Raw genomic sequence first — 23,601 nt, forward strand, 5'->3', positions numbered from 1 at the left:
TCACCCGTTGCGTCAAAATTCGTTTGTCGGTCGGGTACCGTACATTTTTCGGGAACAAAAAGGATCCTATGTCCTTTCCCGGTACTCAAAGTATTTACATACCAAATTTCAGCAAAATCAGTTCAGAGGTTTGGGCGTAAAGAGGACAGACACACTTTCGCATTTATAATATTAGTGGATTATACTCGTACCCATGCTTTTGCCATTTGCTATCTAGACTATTCTTTAATCTCGTCTAGACTTTGGAATATTATCGAAAGTACAAGATACTACCTGCTGCAAGCTACAAGATAAACTATCGAAAGCATCAAAGATTCTTATCACATAATTTTAGTTAAACTTTCTAGAAATTTTTAGTGCGAACTTGAAAATATTTGAACAAATAAAGTTTTTCCTGGAATTGTTTTATTTAGACATAGACACTACGTAATACGTAATGAAATATTAGCTTAGTCATCATGACACTAATAATAACACATACGCAATTATACTGGGTTATTTTCATTGATAAAATCTATGTCTATGCATATTATAAAACAAAGTCCCTTTCTTCCCTTTAATCTTTAAAACTACGCAACGGATTTTGATGATTCTTTCAGTGTTAGATAGCCTATTTATCGAGAAAGGCTATAGGCTATATTTTATCACGCTAAGACTAATAGGAGAATGTGGAAAAAACGGGGGAAATTATTTGAAAGGGCTTATTTCGCGAACTGCTTACTGGCACAGATAAGAAGTAGACCACGTGAAGGATCATAGGCTATCGATTTTAATCATTTTTTCAGTGACTATAATATATTGTATACCCGTGCGACGTCGGGGCGGGTCGCTATTACAAAATAAAGCAAGGTATATGCTAGTTAAATTGAAAAAATAAAAAAAAGACTAATTTTTTTTATTTTTTTAAATTAACTAGCATGTTACAATTATTATTATTGCCAGTGTTAGGTATAGAGATACTTCGAGTCCCGGGAAAGGACATAGGATACTTTTTGTCCCGGAAAAATGTACGGTTCCCACGCGATAAACGAATTTTGGCGCAACGGAGTTGCGGGCGTCATCTAGTCTCTTATAATCTTATGATTATAAGAGACTAGATGACGCCTTATCTATTAAACCGATTAAGAAAGAAGAAAAGGGGGTTATCCCCCTTTTCTTCTTTCTTAATCGGTTAAATAGATAACTTACTTGCGTTAATTGCGCCCGGAAGTTAATATACGGCTGGATAATAAAATTTTATTGAGCATCTTTTTGTACAATTTAAAATGGCCGCCGTGTCCTTGAGTCTCAAGGCAACAGGCCGCGACGAAATTCGTAAGGAGACCGGTTCGACCATTATCATGCTAATGTTTTATACGGATAAACAAACATCAATTTAACCAAAATGGATGATTTATGGCTATTAAGGTGTAATTTAGGTTTTGCCTAAGGGCTAAGGCCAAATTTCCTTGGAAGAATAAGGTGTTTGAGCAAAGATTAACGCAGACTAATCATGTGCCTAAAGATGTCTAGATTGTAAGTATTATTACAATATATTTATGAATCCTTTTAGGATAATAGCTTTATACAGATTGGTATCAATGATAAATGATTGCAAAACAAAGCATTTAAGAAGAGTAGAGCCATAAATCTAGGCAGTGGGCCCAAAACCTAATAAAACAATGTGCTTGTTATGAGACTAGGGACGAACAGTCCATAGACATTTTATTTGGGAATAGACAAAACTAGTACAGATAAATTACTTATACAGATTAAATATACTTAACACAAGGTGTTAAATGTATTTAATCTGTAAAAGTCCTTCTTATTATTTTTATATTTAAATACTAACACATATTGTGATAGTGGACAACTGTTTATGATGTTTATTCGAAAATTTTGTAACTTTGATTCGAACTTTTTCCTTCCTATCTAACTACATATAACATATTTGGATAATATGTAGAATGTGCAAAATAAGGAGACTTAACTAATTAGTAATTGCCAAACATTAATTTACCCGACTGGACGGGTAAAAGTGATTATTGCACATATTATTCTCCTTTAGAGTTTAGATATTAATAACAGACGCACACGCGTCTGTCTGTCTGTTTTCTCTTCACGTTTAAACTGCTAAACCGATTTTGAAATTTGGAGATATTTTTTGCGGGTATGAACTAGTAAGTTTAATATAACGTGTTTATCCCATTTATCCACGCATTTTGCACTCGATTAGGTATTCAGTAATTCCACGAAGATGCTGGCTAACAGCTGAGCGGTTTTGGCTGTGGGTGGCCAAGTGTTTTGGCTCCGAGGCAAGTTATTTAATAATTTAACCGTAAGGGTGCCAACTGTCAGTTTTCATTAAGTCACAAAATGGTCACGAACAGTGAAATAAGAAAGACTTGGCATTAATGTTTTAAAGCCGATAAAACTCTTAGAGGCATCAGGCACGGCCGCACTGAGGTTTAATAAATACTTGACTTAAATTTAACGCAGAGTTTTACTGAAAATGTATGGAGTTTATCTCAAAATCTTTATTAAATAAAGCTACGAATAATAAAAATTATGGAAACGTAACTCCCATACTTCAACCGTTTTGAATTTGGTTCTCTTTCGCACACTAAAATAATATGACAATAGCTACGAAACACTTACATTATTTAGGAAATAAAGCCGTTGTCAATAATTGTCATTTGTATAAAAACACGAAATTGTGTACCGAATACATGCATTTTATACGTGGGAGAGCCATGCTTCAGCACGAATGGGCCGGCTCGACCGGAGAAATACCACGTTCTCACAGAAAACCGGCGTGAAACAGCGCTTACGCTGTGTTTCGCCGAGTGAGTGAGTTTACCGGAGGCCCGATCCCCTACCCTATTCCCTTCCCTACCCTCCCCTATTCCCTTTCCTACCCTCCCCTATTCCCTTCCCTACCCTCCCCTATTCCCTTCCCTTCCCTTCCCTTCCCATCTCTACCCTGCCCTATTACCCTATTCCCTCTTTAAAGGCCGACAACGCACCTGTAGCTCTTCTGATGCTGCGAGTATCCATGGGCGACGGAAGTTGCTTTCCATCAGGTGACCCGTTTGCTCGCTTGCCCCCTTATTTCATAAAAATAAAAATAAAGTATGTATGTATTCGGGTCACATTTTGTAGACTCGCCCGCAAAATTTTTGACACGGTTACTCTTCCTTAGTTTTTAGGGTTCCGTATCTTAAAAACTAAGAAACTCGTAAAAACCCGTAAAAACGGGACCCTATTACTAAGACTTCATTGTCTGTCCGTCTGTCTGCCTGTATGTCTCCAGGCTGTAACTCAAGAACGGTAATAGGTAGAGAGTTGAAATTTCTTAAACAACAAACGTGATTTTTTTGGCCTTTTTTTGCTCTATATTAATAACACCCACAGGTAGGTAGTTGAATTTTTCACACAATCCTTAGTTTTATGTGTACTTTAATATTTAATAATAATATTTAAATAAAATAATAATTTAAGGGGGGCTCCCATACAAAAAACATAAATTTTGGCCTAATTTTGCTCTATAATGGTACGGAACCCTTCGTGCGCGAGTCCAACTTGCACTTGGCCGATTTTTATTATTCGTATGTATTATAATATGTAATTAAAATATAAGTCATTGAGTACGGCCGATATAGAGTCTTCGCGCTACTTGTTGTTTATGAAATCCGTACTAATATTATAATTAATGCGAAAGTGTGTCTGTCTGTCTGTCAGTTACGCCCAAAACGCTGAACCGATTTTGTTGAAATTTGGTATGGATATACTTTGAGTTTCACTTTTTATTCCGAAAAAACGTACGGTTCTCGCACGATAAACAAATGGCGCAACAGAGTTGCAGGCGTCATCTAGTACAAAATAACTCAAAAATTACATTGTATTTTTTTAAATAATTACAGTTATTTTATTGACTTCAATCCCTCGGCTAATTTTTTAAATTTTTAACCATCTTCTGTGATGAACAATGACGTACAGCTCGACCATACAATTTTCTAGCTTCCTTTCACGATTTCAATTACTAGACTAACTATAATCTAGATCTTATAATGCCTACCTTCAAGCTAAAAGAAAAACAAATACTAGGATTCTTGTAACCTACCTATAACCTAGGTAATATTACAGATTACTAAATAATATCAGCCATCAACCCAGGTAGAGGCAGGCCCCCCTAGACGATTTTTTTTTAATGAAATAAGGGGGCAAACGAGCAAACGGGTCACCTGATGGAAAGCAACTTCCGTCGCCCATGGACACTCGCAGCATCAGAAGAGCTGCAGGTGCGTTGCCGGCCTTTTAAGAGGGAATAGAGGAGGGTAGGAATGGGAAGGGAAGGGAATAGGGGAGGGTAGGGAAGGGAATACGGTAGGGGATTGGGCCTCCGGTAAACTCACTCACTCGACGAAACACAGCGCAAGCGCTGTTACACGCCGGTTTTCTGTGAGAACGTTGCATTACTCCGGTCGAGCCGGCCCAATCGTGCCGAAGCATGGCTCTCCCACGTATAAAATAATAAAACGATGAAATAAAAGTCAATTTTTCTGGCAAATGGAAATAAACGTGTTGCCTACTCTGCGCAAAATGAAATGTTGGAAACAAAATATCCTTTTAGTCAGATTAATAAAAGTCAATTTTCTACTCTCTCCCCCCTGGGTACGCCCATGCTTGTAGGTATAGATGAAATTATTATATTTTCTTGACTTTACGAAAAATGGGGAAACGCAGGTGCATGAAATTTTGCACAGTTACAGTTTATAATATGGTGAAGTAGTGCACCGAACTAATATTATTTTTAAATTATGCTTTTATCATACATCTTTTTAACAAATAAAACATTAAACACACTACAACACACACACATGAGAAATTACAGATTTTTGAGTGACAAGCACAGATTTTAAGTAAGTGACAAGCCTATTATGTCTATTGTGCCCATAAACCTATAATGGTAGTATATATTAAGTCTATGATTGTGCCCATAAACCTAAAATGCTATATATTAAGTCTATGATTGTGCCTATACATACGAATTTATTTACTCTTTTATTTATGATTGAAGTCTGTTGACAACAAGTTGACAAATTTTGAAAATGGATTATAGTTTTTTTTTTTATTGAATCTTAGAAGATACTATTAGACAATGCTTACACGGCCAGTCTGAGATCAGCTAAGTCCCAGAGACAAGAGTTGAAAAAAAATAATGATAAAGTCAATATTTTTTACAAAATATAGGTAGTAGTCCTAATGTCGTTGAAACTAAGGTCGAATTTCGACCATTGGGCGATCTCTAGTTAATTTAAGTTTTCCTTGAAATTATTCCTCGTCTGCAGATGTATGCAATACCTATTTATTTATTTTCGAGTATATAATATATGAAAGTTGTAAGACAAAATGTAATACATAAATAATAACACTGTTATCATTTTAAATCGATAAATTATGTATTTAAATAAGATATTATTAAACTAATATTTGTATACAAATGTAAACGACTACTGCACTTGATAAGTTCCATATTTGTATAATGATACTAAATTATCGATAAGGCATTTCACCTGATGCATTACAAAATGCCTACACGACCTACATCCTACCTCCTAGTTGGTTTAAAAATAAACTTAATTTCAAGTCATTTATGGTGCTCCCTCGGAAAGATTTATAGTAGGTATAATATTTATTTACTATTCACAAATTGCTGAATTCACCCTGTCAAAAACTTGTCATTTTCCATATAAACCGCGATTGACAATGAAGTGTCAGATATTGTCATCTTCATATCGTGGTTTTTAAATATGGAAAATGATAAGTTTTTGACAGGGAGTCAATGACCGCTAGCGACAAGTTAGCCCGAGTGGAGTATAGTCTGTCGCATTTTGTATAATACTCGATGAGAACTGAGTAGTGAGTATGATGTATTATATCACTCCGAACTCATAAAAAGTAGAGATTATCATTCTAATTCGTGTCGAGTCGTGGCTCGGCTCGCGGCGCGTCTCGCAGCTCGCGTCGAAGCGTGAGTGTAACAAAGCTCGCGTCCCCCTCGAGCTCCTTTGGAAATCGCTCCCGACGCAAGCCCTACGAGCCGCGAGCCGCGCCACGAGACGAGCCGCGAGCTCGAGTTTACATTCAGGGCTCGCGGCGCGTCTCGCGACTCGCCTCGTGGGCCGTGGCTCACGCGCGAGTGTAAATCGATTGTAAAAAGTCGGTCCTGCGCCTGATCTCTCGCCAGTCGTGTCGGTCTTCCGTCCCACTGGGTTATGAGAGTAAAGGAATAGTGTGTGCGCAGTACACAAGAGCACTCTTCTTGTGTACTGCGCACACACTTGGGCACTATAAAAGTACTCCTGCGTACCTGGTCTGGTTTCAATGAAAACCGGCCACCGTCACCGAAACCGGTGTGGGGAGTATTATTATTAGTAATAGTAGTGTCCTTATAAGAGTTCAATTCTTTTTGACAACTGATTACTGACACATTATTTTATTTCCGTGCCATGTCTCGTGGTTTTGGTCATAGCCGAGACTCGAGCATCAAACGTCCCGGACGTGCAACAATATCAGTGTTATTGAGTAATTTATAAATATCGTTGAAAGTCGTTTAAAATTAATAATAAGTTAATAATAATTATTATCCATTCAATGTCGCGATAAGGGACAAGGTGAGGATTCAGCCCTATGACGTAGCGCGTAAGGCTGAAGTTCGTCTGGCAGATCACGTGGCCACGAGGGTTCCTTCCGAGTTGCGACTTGCGTCAGTGGGTCTAGACCAGTGGTCCAACCTTATTTTACACGGGCTACGAGTAATAAAAACTAAGGAGACGTAACTCCCATACTTCAACCGTTTACCGTAACCGTAGATTATTCCCGCTCTGTCTCGCGTTGCAGACGCTCCCGCTTCGCAGTCGCTTTGGTCGCGTAGGTTTGGCCAAAGCCTGGGTTTATTTCAGACCGCAACGCGCATTTCTAAATTTATATGGATTTGACAGATTCGCAAGATGTCTCGCGCAATTGAAATCTGTCAAATCCATACAAATTTATGCGCGCCTCGCATCGCCTCGTCGCGTTGCGGTCTGAATCAACCCTCAAGCCGTGGACAATAATTGTCACTTCTTTGATTAATACACAATTATATTATATTTTGCCGGTGGGAGTAAAAATTCAACGGGCCACTGAAAAAGTTTCGGCGGGCTGCAGGTTGGGGATAGCTGGTCTAGAGACTAGACTTTAGGCAAAATAGTAGGTGGTGACGGGTCTACACGTCGTTGCGATGTGGACGGTCGCTGGTAGAGTTGCGATAGGTTCTATCGTACCAACAACTCTGTCATCCGCACTGAATCGGTTAAGCTGCGTTTCCACCAGAGATGTATTGTAAGGAATGTGTTTTAAGATCCAATAGCATCGCCGCGCTGCGCGATGTCATGGCAAGCTCACGTCAATGAAGCGATTCTATTGGTTCTCAAAAACACATTCATCACAACACATCTCTGGTGAAAACGCAGCCTTAAGCGGGAAGTGGAGGACCATAGGGCTTCAGTGGGTAGACCCTACTGGGGTGTCCGACATACCCCGGCCGATGTCCCCAAACCGCTGATGATGCGGAAAGCATTTCCCCATATAAAAAAAATTTAGGCAAAATACAGGAACTACTGGTCCGATTTGAAAAATTCTTTCAGTGTTAGATAGCCCATTTATCGAGGAAGGCTATAGGCTATATTTTATCACGCTAAGACTAATAAGAGCAAAGAAATAGAGGTGGAAAAAACGGGGGGAAATTATTTGAAAGGGCTTATTTGAACGCGCTAATCTCAGGAACTACTGGTCCGATTTGAAAAATTATTTCAGTGTTAGATAGCCTATTTATCGAGGAAGGCCATAGGCTATATTTTATTATTCTACGACTAATAGGAGCGAAGAAATAGAGGAAAATGTGGAAAAAAACGGGGGAAATTATATGAAATTGCTTATTATCTTAAGATTCTTAAGAACTACTGGAGCAATTTTTATGCTATTTGGCAAACATGAAGAATAGACCACGTTAAGGTACATAGGCTATTTTTTTTTTTTGCGGAAAAATGTACGGTAGCGTGAAATTCCTAATTTACGCAAGCTAAGCCGCGCGGAACATCTATATACTTATAATAATAAAATCGTAGGAAAGTCAATGCTGTACATTGAATATTTTTGTACAATAAATAATACTTGGGACGTGATCTACTATACTAATGCGGACGAAGTCGCGGGCAACAGCTAGTTAACAATAGAGACATTTATTTTAGGGGTCTTTTAGGTTTATAACTAGAATACGAGAACGTACCAACGTAGCGCAAAAAGTGATTTATCTCGTGGTAAAATTTTCCGTAATAAAAATATATGTCCTATCCCGGGACTTAAAGTATTTAAGAGTGAAGAGGTAACAGACAGACAGGCAAACGTTATCATTTATCACTCGCGCTTATGAACAGGTCAGTACGTCTGGGACCAACTTTGTGCGGGTTTCCTCACAATGTTTCCTTCACCGTACGATTACGTAATAATTATATATTCAAACCAAAAATCTAAACGTATTATTTGACAGCAACTAAAATTTCAATATAATTACTAATTAGAATTTAATTGTATGCAATACAAGCTTAGTGATAGCCTTGTAATACTAGAAGTAGAAAATTGTAGTCTAGAAGTGTTAATTAACATGCAACGTTTCGCTTACTCGAGCACTTCATATGCCCCGTTAAAGTTACATTGTAACAAGATTATGGTGCAATCTACATTAAATAATATGAAAAACTCAAAGCCACCAGAGCAACTCAAATTGACAGGTAATGCTAAACTACAAGGATAGTTAAGGCGGCCCCTTGGAGATGTCGTAATTTACCGATTTTTAAAGCTTTATAACTCATAATTTGAAAGCTACAAAATTATAATAAAAATACGCAATTAATCTTCAGTATACGAACATTCCTTTCCACGTTATTAATTTCATATTTTCGTTTATTATACTAATGATATTATCAGCTTCCAAAAAAAAAACAATTTATTAAAATTCAAGCATACATTCAGCATCTCCCTAGTATTTACAAATTAACTACTTTTATTTGAAAGACACGCCAATAGATGGACAATATCATAAATTTTGAACTAAGTTAAGTTAAAAAAATAGAGTTTAAGTGCGATATCGGCAACGTATGTCAAAGTCGTTTGCTCGGGGGACGGCCTATGTTAAATAATATTATGAAAAACTCGAAGCCACCAGAGCAACTAAAATTGGCCGGTTATGCATAACTACAAGGTTGGTTGGAAAGATGTCAATCAAAATGGCGGATTTTTAGGCCACATGTCAATCGATACTTGGATGACATCGTCAAGTTTGTATGGAACTGCTCTAACCAAAAAAAAATATTTACACAGCAAATAACCACCCATACAAGTGTCAGAAAATGTCATATTATGACAAAGACAACGTACCTTTAAGAACAAGAAAAAGAATATTATGTTTATTTTGTTACCACACAACACATGTAAATCAAAACAATAATACACAAATAATTTCTACAATAGCTTTACCTTTCTTGTAGAGGTATACGCAGCGTTAATATATTTATTCATTAAGGTTATCTGAAGTCTACAAAATAACTTGATGATAATAACTATAAATATAATAATTAACTTTTTAGGAAAAACCGGCTTTTTAATTAAAATTTTTATGTTTTCCTCTATAAAGTCAATTATCGATGAAATAGAACAAATTATTTTAATCGCCATTAATTTAATAGCAATTAGTCGATAATAGCCGAGCCTATATTTATAGATATAAATTTAAGTTTGCAGCGAGTTATCAGTAAAAATAATAAAATTAATTAATTCGGCTATCGCTTCAATAAGATAGAGACCCTCTTAAAAAAAGGCCGGCAATGCACCTGCAACTCCTCTGAATCTGCGAGTATCCATAGGCGACGGTAGTTGCTTTCGATCTGGTGACCCGTTTGCTCGTTTGTCCCATAATTTTATAAAAAAATATAGAATTGACGCTACTATGGCTAGTATAAATAATCAGTACTTACCCTACGATGCGACCTTTTTGGCTGTCAAAATTTGGACCAATCACAGAGCCTCAACCTTGTCTTGTTACCGAGATGCATCTTGAGTACTGACTAGGGTTGCTGAGGATTGCTCTTCCTCATAATGAGGAAGTTCCGCAATAATTTGGGTTCCTCAACCGTTACCGCATCCTCATAAATAAAAATACAAAAATCCTCTTCAGCTATCGCTTCCTCAAAATTTAGGAGGAATTTATGAGGAATTTCACTGCGCATGCGCGTCGCGTATCCAATCATGGCAACGCACACGCCGAGCGCGATGCCGGACCGAACGGGCGAGCGAGACCTCCCTCGCCACCCGCGCTGTTCCTTGCTTGTTTGTTTTAATTTTATTGACATAATATAGCAAGCGTTGTTTTGTTTACGCGTGTACGCACTACGCAGCTACGTACGCAGTGCGAATAATCTTATAATTTGATTTCTATCGAAAACCGAAATGATACCGAAGTGTAGTGCTATATCAGGGGTTCCCAGACTTTTTTGTCCACTGCCACTTTGAGAACAAAAAATGTTTTAGTGCCCCCATTGTTTCACCTACTTTCTTTTCCTTATTTAAATTAAGGGGCTTTTGCCACAAATTTGTCGGTAATATTAGCCCCCACAGCCTCTACAAAACGCCGCCATTTCTTCTGAGTCCCACACTGCCCCCTTTAGATCTTCAGCGCCCACAAGGGGGCGTAATCACCCACATTGGGAAACGCTGTACTATATGGACGTACTTCCTCTTCCTCATCCACATCCTCTTCCTCAAAAAATATCCTCTTCCTCATCCGCATCCTCTAAATTTGCGCGTGACAATTCCTCTTCCTCCTCCTCTTCCTCATAATCACTTCCTCAACAACCCTAGTACTGACTATTTATACCAGCTTATGTGCTACGCCGTAGCACCGTGCTACGAATTAATAATTTACTTCTTTTTTGTATTACTAGATGATCTGGTGAACTTCGTATCACTTCCCTCTTAATATAAACCTTTCCTGGACTTCTACGAATATTACTATTTTTTTTTAATGAAATAAGGGGGCAAACGAGCAAACGGGTCACCTGATGGAAAGCAACTTCCGTCACCCATGGACACTCGCAGCATCAGAAGAGCTGCAGGTGCGTTGCCGGCCTTTTAAGAGGGAATAGGGTAATAGAGGAGGGTAGGGATGGGAAGGCAAGGGAATAGGGAAGGATAGGGAAGGGAATTGGGCCTCCGGTAAACTCACTCACTCGGCGAAACACAGCGCAAGCGCTGTTTCACGCCAGTTTTCTGTGAGAACGTGGTATTTCTCCGGTCGAGCGGCCCATTCGTGCCGAAACATGGCTCTCCCACGTACCGATACCGATTAGCGAAATCGGTTCAACCGTTCTCGAGTTTTAACGAGACTAACAAAATAACAAAAACGGGTACCCATGAGCGGCTATCGCTTATCATGATTCATGACTCATGAGGTGTTCCGTCAACTCGTGTCCAAATTTATGAAATAACAGATGTAGAGTCTATAGCCGAACATAATATACCTCCTACTTTATAGATGTCGGTTAAATTAGGGATATATGCGTAACTTTAATAAGAATTATCATAGTGCAAAGTTATTAATAACTTTAGTATCAACTTATTTTCAGACTCACTAATTCTTGCAGCTCTGGATTTACAAGTAGGCCGTTATAATCCACGGCCTAGGGGCGACAGCGTCCATACTGATTACGTACCATCGAGGTTGGCTTATATCTGTCGCAGCCAATTGGTTTAAATAGCCGTTCGATCAAACTGCTAGCCCTTTGACTGAACAACGCCATTCAATTACACGTCTAGCTTTTTAATTGAATATTTAAATCACGCAAAACGTACAACACTACAGCTGATTCAAAAGCCGCCGTTTGATTGAATTAAGTTCAGCGCTCACCACCGCGGCGCTAGGTGCGTTTTGTTTACAATATGGCGTCAACTAATCGGTGTTTTCTGGTTGTATTAAGATATTATTCGTAAATATACGTCCCAAGTATTAAAGAGACAGAAATTATGGGGGCACATACGAGTGAATCAAAATTTAAACCAATATTCGAGGAGAAATTACGGGATTACGAAATGCATCACCAAGGTATTTATTGCAATTGTATTCAAAATGAGTTAGAATACAATAATTAATCTGCTTGTTATCATTACGCTTATGTAATAATAGCACTAAACGAATGGTTGCCTTAGTTAATTTACCATTTAACCAGTTGGCTAAGCGTCATCTAGCTGTAGTGTTTAACGTTGCAGTAAACAAGTCGGCTAAACAACGTATAGCCGTGTGATTGTTTTTTTTTTATGATATAAGGGGGCAAACGAGCAAACGGGTCACCTGATGGAAAGCAACATCCGTCGCCCATAGACACTCGCAGCATCAGAAGAACTGAAGGGAAGGGAAGGAAATAGGGGAGGGTAGGGAAGGGAATTGGGCCTCCGGTAAACTCACTCACTCGGCGAAACACAGCGCAAGCGCTGTTTCACGCCGGTTTTCTGTGAGAACGTGGTATTTCTCCGATCGAGCCGGCCCATTCGTGCCGAAGCATGGCTCTCCCACTTGTAAATGAATGGCGTTGTTCAGTCAAAGGGCTAGCTGTTTGATTGAATGGCTTTTTTAACCAGTCGACTGCGACATATCAATTCAATGTTAGCTGTGATCGGTCAGATGGGTTTGACTTAACGCGACCAAATTACGTAGGTCCGCTAACTGTCTAGCAATCAACTTCTCTGATAGTACAAGGAAAGGCGAAAATAAAGTGGCATACTCTCATAAAAATATAAATTCGGCACTGCTTATGAAGTATTTAAGTTAGTATTTACGCACTATGATTACGAAATGCATTTTAAATAAGTGGTAATTGTTGATTAACTATTTTAACAAGTGAATACGCAGTAATTAAATGTCACTGACATGACCTTGATAATAGCTTCGTTCGATGTTAATTTACATTACTTATGTACCTAGCTAAAACTAGGCTAGAATATTTCTAGAATATGTGGCAAAATTATGCCACTAACAAAAAATCGGCCAAGTGCGAGTTGGACTCGCCTATGAAGGGTTCCGTACCACTATAGAGCAAAAGTACTGGAAAAATTGTGTTTTTGTATGGGATAGTATTTATTTAAGTATTTTATTTTAATTTTATTATTAAATATTAAAGTACAGACATCATAAATTAGGATTTTGTGAAAATTAAAAAAGTGATAGACATACGAGACAGCTATGATCTCTCTAGTGTTACAAAAAAAGCTTATCTTCATTCTTCATAATCTTAAAAATTGTAATGGATGGGGAAAAATGTCTTCAAGTGCTGCATATTAAACACAATATCATGTTAAAAACTAATTATGTATGATATGAAATCGTCGCAAAATAATATATCTATGGACGCTTCACACCACGTCAGTCTGGCCCCGTGCTAAGTACCTAAAGGACTTGTGTTACAGGTACCAGACAACGGAAATATATTTAATACTTTTATACCATACATATATTTAAGATTTTTATTATATCATACACATATTTAATAGGTACACATCCTGACCCGGGAACATTGAAAACTTTTTGTTCCGTCGGCGGGATTCGAACCCGCGACCCCCGGCTTGAGCTACTAACGCGCTCACCACTGAGCCACAGAGGTCGTCAAATTATAAAATATATATAATGTTTAGTTAAACAATATATTATTAATAACTAGATGACGCCCGCAACTCCGTTGCGCCATAATTCGTTTATCGCGCGTTTATTCGGGAATCGTACATTTTTCCGGAAAAAAAGTATCCTACGTCCGTTCTCGGGACTCAAAGTATGTCCATGTCAAATTTCAGCAAAATCTATGTAATAGATTGTACCGTTAGTTCTTGGTGGAAATTCATGTTGAACACTAATAAAACACAATTTCCGTGCACTTTTTACACTATATTATGAAATTATTAACAAATTACACGACCGGTTTCGAAATTAATCAAAATCGGTTCAGCGGTATGAGCGTGAAGGGGTAACAGACAGACGGACAGACGGACAGACAGACAGACAGACACACTTTCGCATTTATAATATCATGTATGGATTGAGTACCTAACTTATGTCTAAGTTAAAATTTATTACCAAAAATATTATTGTGAGTAAATTAATAGAAAAACATGAGTTCAAAAAGTGCACGGTCTACCTACTTTACGTTTTTGATGGCTTTGTTAATTTATTAAATTCTAAAAATCATTTTAAAAAATCGGCCAAACGCGAGTCGGACTCGCGCACCATTTATGAGCAGATATTAAGTAAGTATAGACATTTTTTTTTGTACAGGATCCCTTTAAACATTTTTTTTTAATTTGAAAATAAATTATTTTATTTTAATAGTAGAGCCCCTCTCTAAAATAAGTATTTATCTCTAAAATAAGTAAGTAATACATAATCTATTAAAATCTTAACTCACTAGCTATAAGTTATCACCTATCAGTTATCACAAACATTTAAGTTTTATCTTATATCTTTAAACGAGCAATTCTTGTGTATATATATATATATATATATATATATATATATATATATATATATATATATATATATATATATATATATATATATATATATATATATATATAATTGGAACTCGGAATCGGCTCCAACGATTTTCATGAAATTTAGTATATAGGGGGTTTCGGGGGCGATAAATCGATCTAGCAAGGAATCATTTTTAGAAAATGTCATTTTCATCAAATACCGAGCAAAGCTCGGTCAAATTAAGTAAGTATTTAATAGAGTCCCGTTACATAGACTTTCAAATCAAATCAAATAATTTTTATTCAGAGTTAATTTTTCAAAAAAAAAATGTAACGTCGCGTCGGAACTATGGTGCCTACCACGAGTTCGGGAACTAAGTATACCCTTTGGGAATGGAACCCTAAAAGTACATACTAAAATAGTTAATAATACGAACAATTTATAATTCTCTATTTTATTGCACAAAAACTGCAAAGTTCATTCACGATGCATTTAAAAGTGATGAGCAGGAAAAAATATAGGCCACGTATAATTTTATTGTAAATATCATATCGTAAATAGAAATCCATTCATGCGATGCCAAGTTACGCACGAATACTTGGTTTATGTCATTTTAAATCTTCTTGTTTAAAATCCATTTCTACCATAAACTATAGTCTACAACTCTACAGTCTACACTCTACACTCTACATGTTTCAAAATTCAAAAAAAGAATATATTGTTTTTTTCGGTAGTAAATTATTAAGCAATGGGTAAATATTGTTAGTGTTGCTGAACTACATTGTAAAAATATTTTTCGTTTAAAACTCGAGTAGACTCTACATTTCTTGAAAAACTAGTGTACAGAATAATGGCGCATTAAGACTATAATAAATCTTCTCTTGTACATAAAAGGGTCATTTTTGACATATTTATCTTTGCAAATGGTTCTTAATTTGAAATGGCATTGCAATCCATTCATTTTTTTTATGAAAAAGTGTATTTAGTGCCAATAACCAACCGCACACTCACTTCTTTAACACGCGATAATGATGTAACGTCTAATCAACGATAATAAACAAGAAAATATGTGAATTATTTATGGTTTCTGAGTGCAAAAAGTTTTTTACACTTAACAGAACATGCATGGCGGAGTAAAATATGTAACTACTAACTAAGTAATTCACTTTGTTATATTATTGCAGAATTGCCATTAAAATGTGTATTATTTGATTCAAGTTTATTATCAATTTACCGTATAAAAATATTTACATGCCTAGTAAAATTCGAATAAAAAAATAAAAAATTTGAAATTCAAACTCACCCAAAAACTTTCGACGTAGAACATAAAAACTCCCGGAAAAGACATGATTGTTCATTGGTGTTCACCACAAAAATGGCAGGGGGGCCCCGGCGTTTTTATTTATACACATATATTTGTTTACTAACATCACATACACTAACATGGACGTGCTCCCAGAGCGACCGTGCAGCGACTGACGAGCCGGCTTCACGCCCGCGTCTATATACTGCAGTCTTGCTCTATATCTAGGAATTAATTGTAAAACCTGTGGCTGCCCGACATTCAGATATAGGTCATAATTATTGTCCCATTAAAGTGCCCTACTTAAGGGCTAGGAGTCTAGGACCCATTACGTAAATGAACGCTTGTGATTTTAACCCACTTCAAAAAAGGGAGGTTATGAATTCGATTCGTATGTATGTAATTATTTCCAGAACTGCACAGTTTTCGTATATTAGTCTCGTCAGTTAGGTAGTTCAGCGTCTAAGCAAATATGCCAAATTTCAAAAGTGTATGTATGTATCGACGGGTGCAAAGTAAAAAAAGTCATCTGCAATTTTGAGTTTTTCGTTTTTTTGTAGAAACTAGCTTAAAATATCATGTTCTACAACATAACAAAAACAAAAATTCAAATATCACTTTATTTCTGGTACTTTTGTCACGTAAAAGAAGACATCTACTCCTGTTTTGTGAAATTGCACGACGTAGATGCGGATAACTACCGCTGGTCGTCTATACGCGGGACGCGCGGGGTTAATGTTATGCGGCATAAGCGGCTATCTGCCATATAGCTTTTTCTACGTTGCGATTGTGATTTAGATGTCTCAATTTACTTTTGTAAATTAGTATTGTTTGTTATGTTTATGAGTACCTTTCTATGTTAATTCTTATTGTTATTATATTAATTGACTTCTAATTTCTTTCTGTTATTTTTTACTGTTGTTTCATGTTCAGAAAGTCCAAAACAACTTTTTAAAGAAGTTGAAAGTTTCCAGAACATAAACGATAGATTTATCGAGCAAAATACTGTGTTGCCCGATGAAGAATTATTGAACTTCTATAGAAAACCTTGATGTATCAGCGATGAATACAAATGAATATAAGTTAACTTCGTAAGATAAGTCCCCATGATCTGAATACTCTGGGCCAGTCACACCAGTTCACTCTCAGTCTAAAATATAAAATGATTTTGAAAATTTGGATGTCGATCTAAGCAAATTATTAAATACGCCAACGCCCTCAGAATACAATTCATCACTTCAAGTCCGCCGCGTCCATTATCAGTATTAGATCAAAATATTATGTCTTTTTTATTAAACAGATAGTTTGATCTCATATAATCTATGACCTGCTTGAGTTTATTAACTCATATATCGAGCCATCGAGTATATTATCCCTCTCAAACTGTGAATCTTCTAAAGACAACACCATTGATACTTCTTCGGCAGTGGAGGCATCAAGTGAATATTCTACGCCTTCCTCGTTAAACGGTAGAAAAAGACGTCAGTTCAGTATTGATCTAAAGAAAAGGCGATTGAGAAATAAAGACACGTGTATTGACACATGACGTAAATTACGACAAAATTTAGGTAAACAAAATATGCAAAACATCATATTCCGGCATTTGCAAGTTTAACTGTAGCGCAAAAATATCTCGCGAAGTTTTCCTTTTAACTTATCTTTGACCGGTTTTAGGATCTCTGTGATCATGAAAAGCAATTGAGAAATCGTTGAAATAAAATTTCATTTTGTGTTCTGAAGAATCGTATACATCCCTCCGATGGTGTAAAATGTCCGGCGATGCTTATGATGTTATAATGAACACATCATGATCACAATTCACAAGTGCCAAGTACAAAGACTTACTCGTAATAAGCCTCTGCCTAAATTATAATAATTTACAACATAGTTCCTGTACTGATAATGATACTGAATACTTTTTAAATTAGTTTTAAAGTAATTAAAGTATTGACACAGAATTTCATTTTTGTTGTGAGAAATTACGATTTGTACGAAAGTAAATGAATGATTCCTAAGTATATCCAAACTAATATTAAAATGGGAAAGTATGTTTGTTTATTTATTTATTTGTTTGTTTGTCCTTCCTTCACGCTCTAACTAAGAAACTAATCGTATTGTTTTTTGGCATAAACTTATTTGAAAAGATGAAACCGCCTATGTTACTAGGCTACTTTTGGTCTTGGAATAACATCATGTTTCTAAGGGAGCTTACAGGAATATTTGCATTTTACGCGATTTTCAAATTCCACGCGAGCGAAGCCGCGAGCAAAAGCTAGTATTTCATATTTTAACTTCCTTCTAAATCGTGCACCTTCCACCGAATCGACAACGTAGAAAAAGATATCTACGCAATTATGTTCTGAACTTGGTGTTTTTAAGGTGTAAAACGGGCATTAACTACATATTTTAATAATATAAAGTGTTACACTTTACGTAGGTACTGATAATCGCACTAGTAATCGGTAAAAATACTTTTATAAATATAATTTTTAGTTCCCACGTAGAAACGACCAAGTGGTAGTTAACTCAGTTGTCATATTTTCAAGCGCAATGTAGATGCAGACAACTACAATATCTCGTAAATTAAACATAAATAGAAGAAATTAAACATACATGTAGATTAATTTATAAATAATGAAACAACGATGAAAATTTCAATAAATTTGATTGGAAATTGACAAAATGGGAGCATTTTTTCCTATTATGCGCTCTCCTGAAAAGTAGCTGTTTTGTAGATGACTCTTTTTACTTTGCACCCGTCGGTATGTTTTTGTTTGTGTTCGCATATCTTTGGAACTACAAGTTCGATTAAAGTGATTCTTTATTTGTTGTACCAGGTATTATTCAACTTAGGGAATTCTGCATGTTTCATCAAAATCGGTTCAGTAGATTTTGAGATAGTGAACCAATGATTTTATTCTACTTATACAGATATGTTACGTCCATACTATTTTCCGGCTTAAATCTCTTCCGAACAATTTTCAAATTCAAAATTGCAAACATTGACAAATTTGACAGATAAGTGAAACAAAAGATACGAACAACCATTTACATAAAAGAGACAGTTCTATTTTTAAACGTCGAATCGTATCGATGTCTCTTTCTTCGCCTTAGCTATGACGAAAATTAGATTTTTTCCAGATTGTTCGAAAAAAAATTGAAAATGTAAATAATCGAGGTATTTATTGCAATCAAGACATGTGGTAAGAGATTCCATGTGTTTTGTTTACTTTCGAGTCATAATTGGTACATTTTCGAAACACGCACGACGTCATTTTCAATTTATTTAGGTAAGACAAGACGCGGTACGTTCGTGACTGCGCTCGATGCAGACTAAACAACAGACGGCCCAATTGGGCCGTATTTGAATCTTCACAACGCGCGCGGTAGTAACATATCTGCTTTGAGTTTTTCGTCATTGTAGTGAACTATAATTCGTAATTAGTAATTACGTACAATTTTGAAGCCAGTTTTTTTAAATACTAAAAACGTCCTATTCTTTTTTTTTGGACATTCTGGAGTGGGGAAAAGACTGTCTAAAAGGGCCCATTCACGACAGGACTGCACGGCAGTCCTGCAGTGAATGGGCCTTTTTACAGCCGCACTCAGAGACATTTAATAATGATTATTGATTAGACTTCAATTTAATAAAGAGTACCTATTTGACACAAAATGTATGGCACTTATGAAGATTTTGACATAAATATTCGTCTCTGAGTTCGGGAGTTAGAGCTCACAGGCAAGGGCTTTGTACTTATGAAGAACTAGATGTTCCACACGACTCCACCCGCGTGAATAAGATATTTGTGGGAACCGTACATTTTCACTGAAAAACGAAGCCTATGTCCTTCCCAGTGGTCTACTCTACATCTGTGCCAAATTACATAAAAATCGGTCATGTACTTTGTGAAATAAGCGCGTTCAAATTATAATTTTCCCAGTTTTCTCCACATTTTCCAATGTTTCTCCGCTCCTATTGGTCGCAGCTTGATGTTATCCTAAAAAAGCCTTCCTCGATAAATGGTCTATTCAACACAAAAATAATAATTTTTCAATTCGAACCAGTAGTTCCTAAAATTAACGCGTTCAAACAAACTCTTCAGCTTTATAATATTATTATAGTAAATAGATTAGTATAGTCTATAGATCAGTCTTCGCCACTGCAAGGAACCCAGGCTTTCGCTCATTATAATATTATTGTCTACAGACCGCGCCCTTCTTACTCGTGTGACATACTATAATAAAAAATGTTAGGTTTTTATCATAATCCATACAAATATCACACGAACACGAAAGTATTTCTGTCTATCTGTCTTCTTCACGCCTAAACTGCTAAACAGATTTTGCTGAAAGGTACGGAGATACTTTGAGTCCTAGGAAAAAAAAACAATAGAATACTTTTTTATCCTGGAAAAATGTACGGTTAACGGGCGACGGAATTGTGGTCGTAATTTAGTACAGTAGATTTAGTTGCAAAGTAACCGAATACTTATTTCTAATTAAACTTAAGCCCGTAAACACGTTTTAGCCGTTACAAAATTTTAATTTAACTATATTTTATTTAATACTATAACGAGTAGATGACGCCCGCAACTCCGTTGCGCCAAAATTCGTATCGCGCCGGAACCGTACATTTTCCTTCCCGGGACTCAAAGTATCTCCATGCCAAATTTCAGCAAAATCGGTTAAGCAGTTGGAGCGTGAAGTCGTAACAGATAGACAGACAGACACACTTTCGCATTTATAATATTAGTATGGATACTAATCCCGCGAAATTTATTAATTTACCCAAAAACATTTTATTTGTAGAATAAATTATAAAGCATTTAACAGTACAGTTTAATTGCCACTGGCAAACTTTAGAAAAGTGTTGTATTTTTTAACTTTATTTCATATAATATTATTTTAAAGAAATGTAATTTTTTTTTCAATACTTTCCTCAAGTTTGCCATATTATATTTCTAGAAAGTACCAGCAACACTATAAATTGGTGCAGCAATACAGGGCGTCTTTTTGTTAAGAAATAATTAAAAATAGTCTGTTCAGGATATTTTAGGCAACCTATTCTTGATCTATTTTCTAATACCTATAAAAAATCATTCTATTACCAGCTAGGTGAAAGTCAATTTAAGTTCGAATGCTCTACTATATCTAATGGACATCGATCGCTATTGTTACGTATTAGTTCAACAAGATAATATGAACAAATTAGGAGTGAAATTATTTCAAGGTCTCGAATCTCGATGCACAAGATCAGTTGGTCACTCGATTGATGTGTTTGATTGATATGTGCCAGATATACTGATATTGCGTAAACTTCACTTTTTAAGCGCGTACTTTGTATTTAAAAACCTAATGGATTCGATTTTTTTTTTGTCATGAAACCTTTATGCGCCGTCGTTTTTTTTTTCTGAAATCGAAAGATATTATAGAATATTATAATTCTAATTATATTATATTATAATATAATATAATTAGAATTATATTATATTATAATTTTAAGGGCGAAGCCAAACGAGCGTAATTTGTGAGTTGTGAGTCGCAGATTCATACAAAAGTCCTGTTTGATTCACACGAGCGTAATTTTGTCAGTCGTGATTTGTATGAAAAAAATTCTGCCCGGCAGAAATTCTGCGGCTCACGACTCACAAACTACGCTCGTTTGGCTTCGCCCTTATGGTGACATTATTTAACGGCCACGTACAGCGTACTCAGAGAGCAAACTCAGAGACATATAGATTTATGAAATTTCAGTTATAATCTATATCTAATTACATACTTATATTGCTTTAAGTTTAAACTTAACATCCACGAATATACTAGATGCTCCTATGATACTTTTTTATGAAATAAGGGGGCAAACGAGCAAACGGGTCACCTGATGGAAAGCAACTTCCGTCGCCCATGGACACTCGCAGCATCAGAAGAGCTTTGCAGCTCTTCTGATGAAGAGCTTGCAAAGCACTTGTGTGCGTTGCCGGTCTTTTAAGAGGGAATAGGGTAATAGGGGAGGGTAGGGAAGGGGATAGGGTAGGGGAATGGGCCTACGGTAAACTCACTCACTCGGCGAAACACAGCGCAAGCGCTGTTTCACGCCGGTTTTCTGTGAGAACGTGGTATTTCTCCGGTCGAGCCGGCCCATTCGTGCCGAAGCATGGCTCTCCCACGTCTAAATATTTGATGTTCCGTGATATTATGGATTGGCATAGATAACAAATGAAGAACTATACATATTAATAAATTATACATCTTCTAACTGTAAAATGTACGGTTCACGTGAGAATACACAATAAAATATCTCGTAATTCATGAACTAATGACTATCACAAGTCAAAACCTATCCGCAATTTATTGCATCAAGTAATGAGCAGTTAGAAGGCAATTCAAAGCCACAAAGAGCAGCTTACAACAGGAACTAATTATTGACGATACGCCTGCGTGGTCCAGTGGTTTAGAGCGTGGCTCTTGACTCGGAGGTACTTGGTACGATTCCCGCGTTGGAAAGAAGTGATTTCTAAGTTCGGTTAGGACAATGCGGGCTGATCACCTGATTGTCTGACAAGTAATGATGATGTACAAGCGTCGGAGGACTCGGAGGTCCTACATGGTGCCGAACCGGTGGTAGGCACCATGTAGGACCTTCTGAAAATATTTATTTTAAATTTATTCAGAAATAAAACAATTTTTGATTTTGATTTGATTGTTTTGGAGGGTCATGTAAAAAATCGGTCCATATGATCTCTCGCCAGTCGTGTCGGTCCTCCGCCCCCTGGGCTATGTGAGTAAAGGAATAGAGAGCTGAGAGTGCTCTTGTTCTTCACCGCCGAACCGATTTTGATGAAATTAGGTACAGGCACACCGTAAGTCCCGAGTAAGGACATAGAATACTTTTTATCCCGGGAAAACGTACGGTTCCCGCGCGACAAGCAAGTTTCTGAGCAACGGAGTTGCATAATTATCGGTCTACCGGGATCTGATGGCAGATTTCCAAAAAATATCCTTGATCATTGGATAAATTTTTATATTTGCATGTTTCACACACAGAATTAGCCGCTATAAGGAAAAAAAGGGATCAAAATGATTTATTCCAATTACCCCGGTATTGCTAGAGTCAATTTCTTTTTGCCATCAGATCCTGATAGACCTATAGTAAGGATATAAAATTATGGATAGACAAACTATAGGCGTGTCTGTAGTCAATGTAAATAAAAAAATATGTGAGGAATGAGGATCGATTTCTTGTTTACATTATACTTATCTTTTAGGTATAATCTACATAGAAGCAATGACCGTATGTTAAGTAATAAGTTTTATAGAATTGCAATTTTTATGTACTTTAAAGAAAAAATGATTTTATTTACCTACATTTAGAAATTAAATGTTTCTCAATACTTCTAAATTCTGCTCAATAATGTTATTGAAACAAGTGAAAAGTTTTCGTAACTTTTTCAGACACCATGACAAAATTTTCAATACTTTTCTCTATATCTTTTCAATAATTTCATCAAAATCAGTTAAGGCGAGGATAAACCGAAGATATTGAAATTTTCAAAAATTTAAATTGTAATGTTATGGGTCGCAGAAGCCTGAAATAAATGATTTTATTTTTATTTTATTTTATAAACCCCAATTTGTTATTCCGTGACTCCCGGTTTACCTAGTTCCAATATATTTAAAAAAATGTAAAAAATATGAGATGTAAAGC

The 23,601-nt window shown here is 36.4% G+C and overlaps 1 protein-coding gene across 1 annotated transcript in view; it reads right to left on the reverse strand.

Annotated features, from left to right (window-relative positions):
- LOC121736020 (ecdysone 20-monooxygenase) overlaps nucleotides 1–16,047 on the reverse strand; it is a 58,695-nt gene extending 42,648 nt beyond the window's left edge. The window contains exon 1 of the mRNA XM_042127051.1: nucleotides 15,897–16,047. Coding sequence (XP_041982985.1) covers nucleotides 15,897–15,941 — 45 coding nt within the window. The 5' untranslated portion in view covers nucleotides 15,942–16,047. The remainder of the gene's footprint in view (nucleotides 1–15,896) is intronic.
- Nucleotides 16,048–23,601: the final 7,554 nt, after the last annotated feature.

This window comes from Aricia agestis, chromosome 18, assembly GCF_905147365.1.
Source record: "Aricia agestis chromosome 18, ilAriAges1.1, whole genome shotgun sequence".
Lineage (NCBI taxonomy): Eukaryota > Metazoa > Arthropoda > Insecta > Lepidoptera > Lycaenidae > Aricia > Aricia agestis.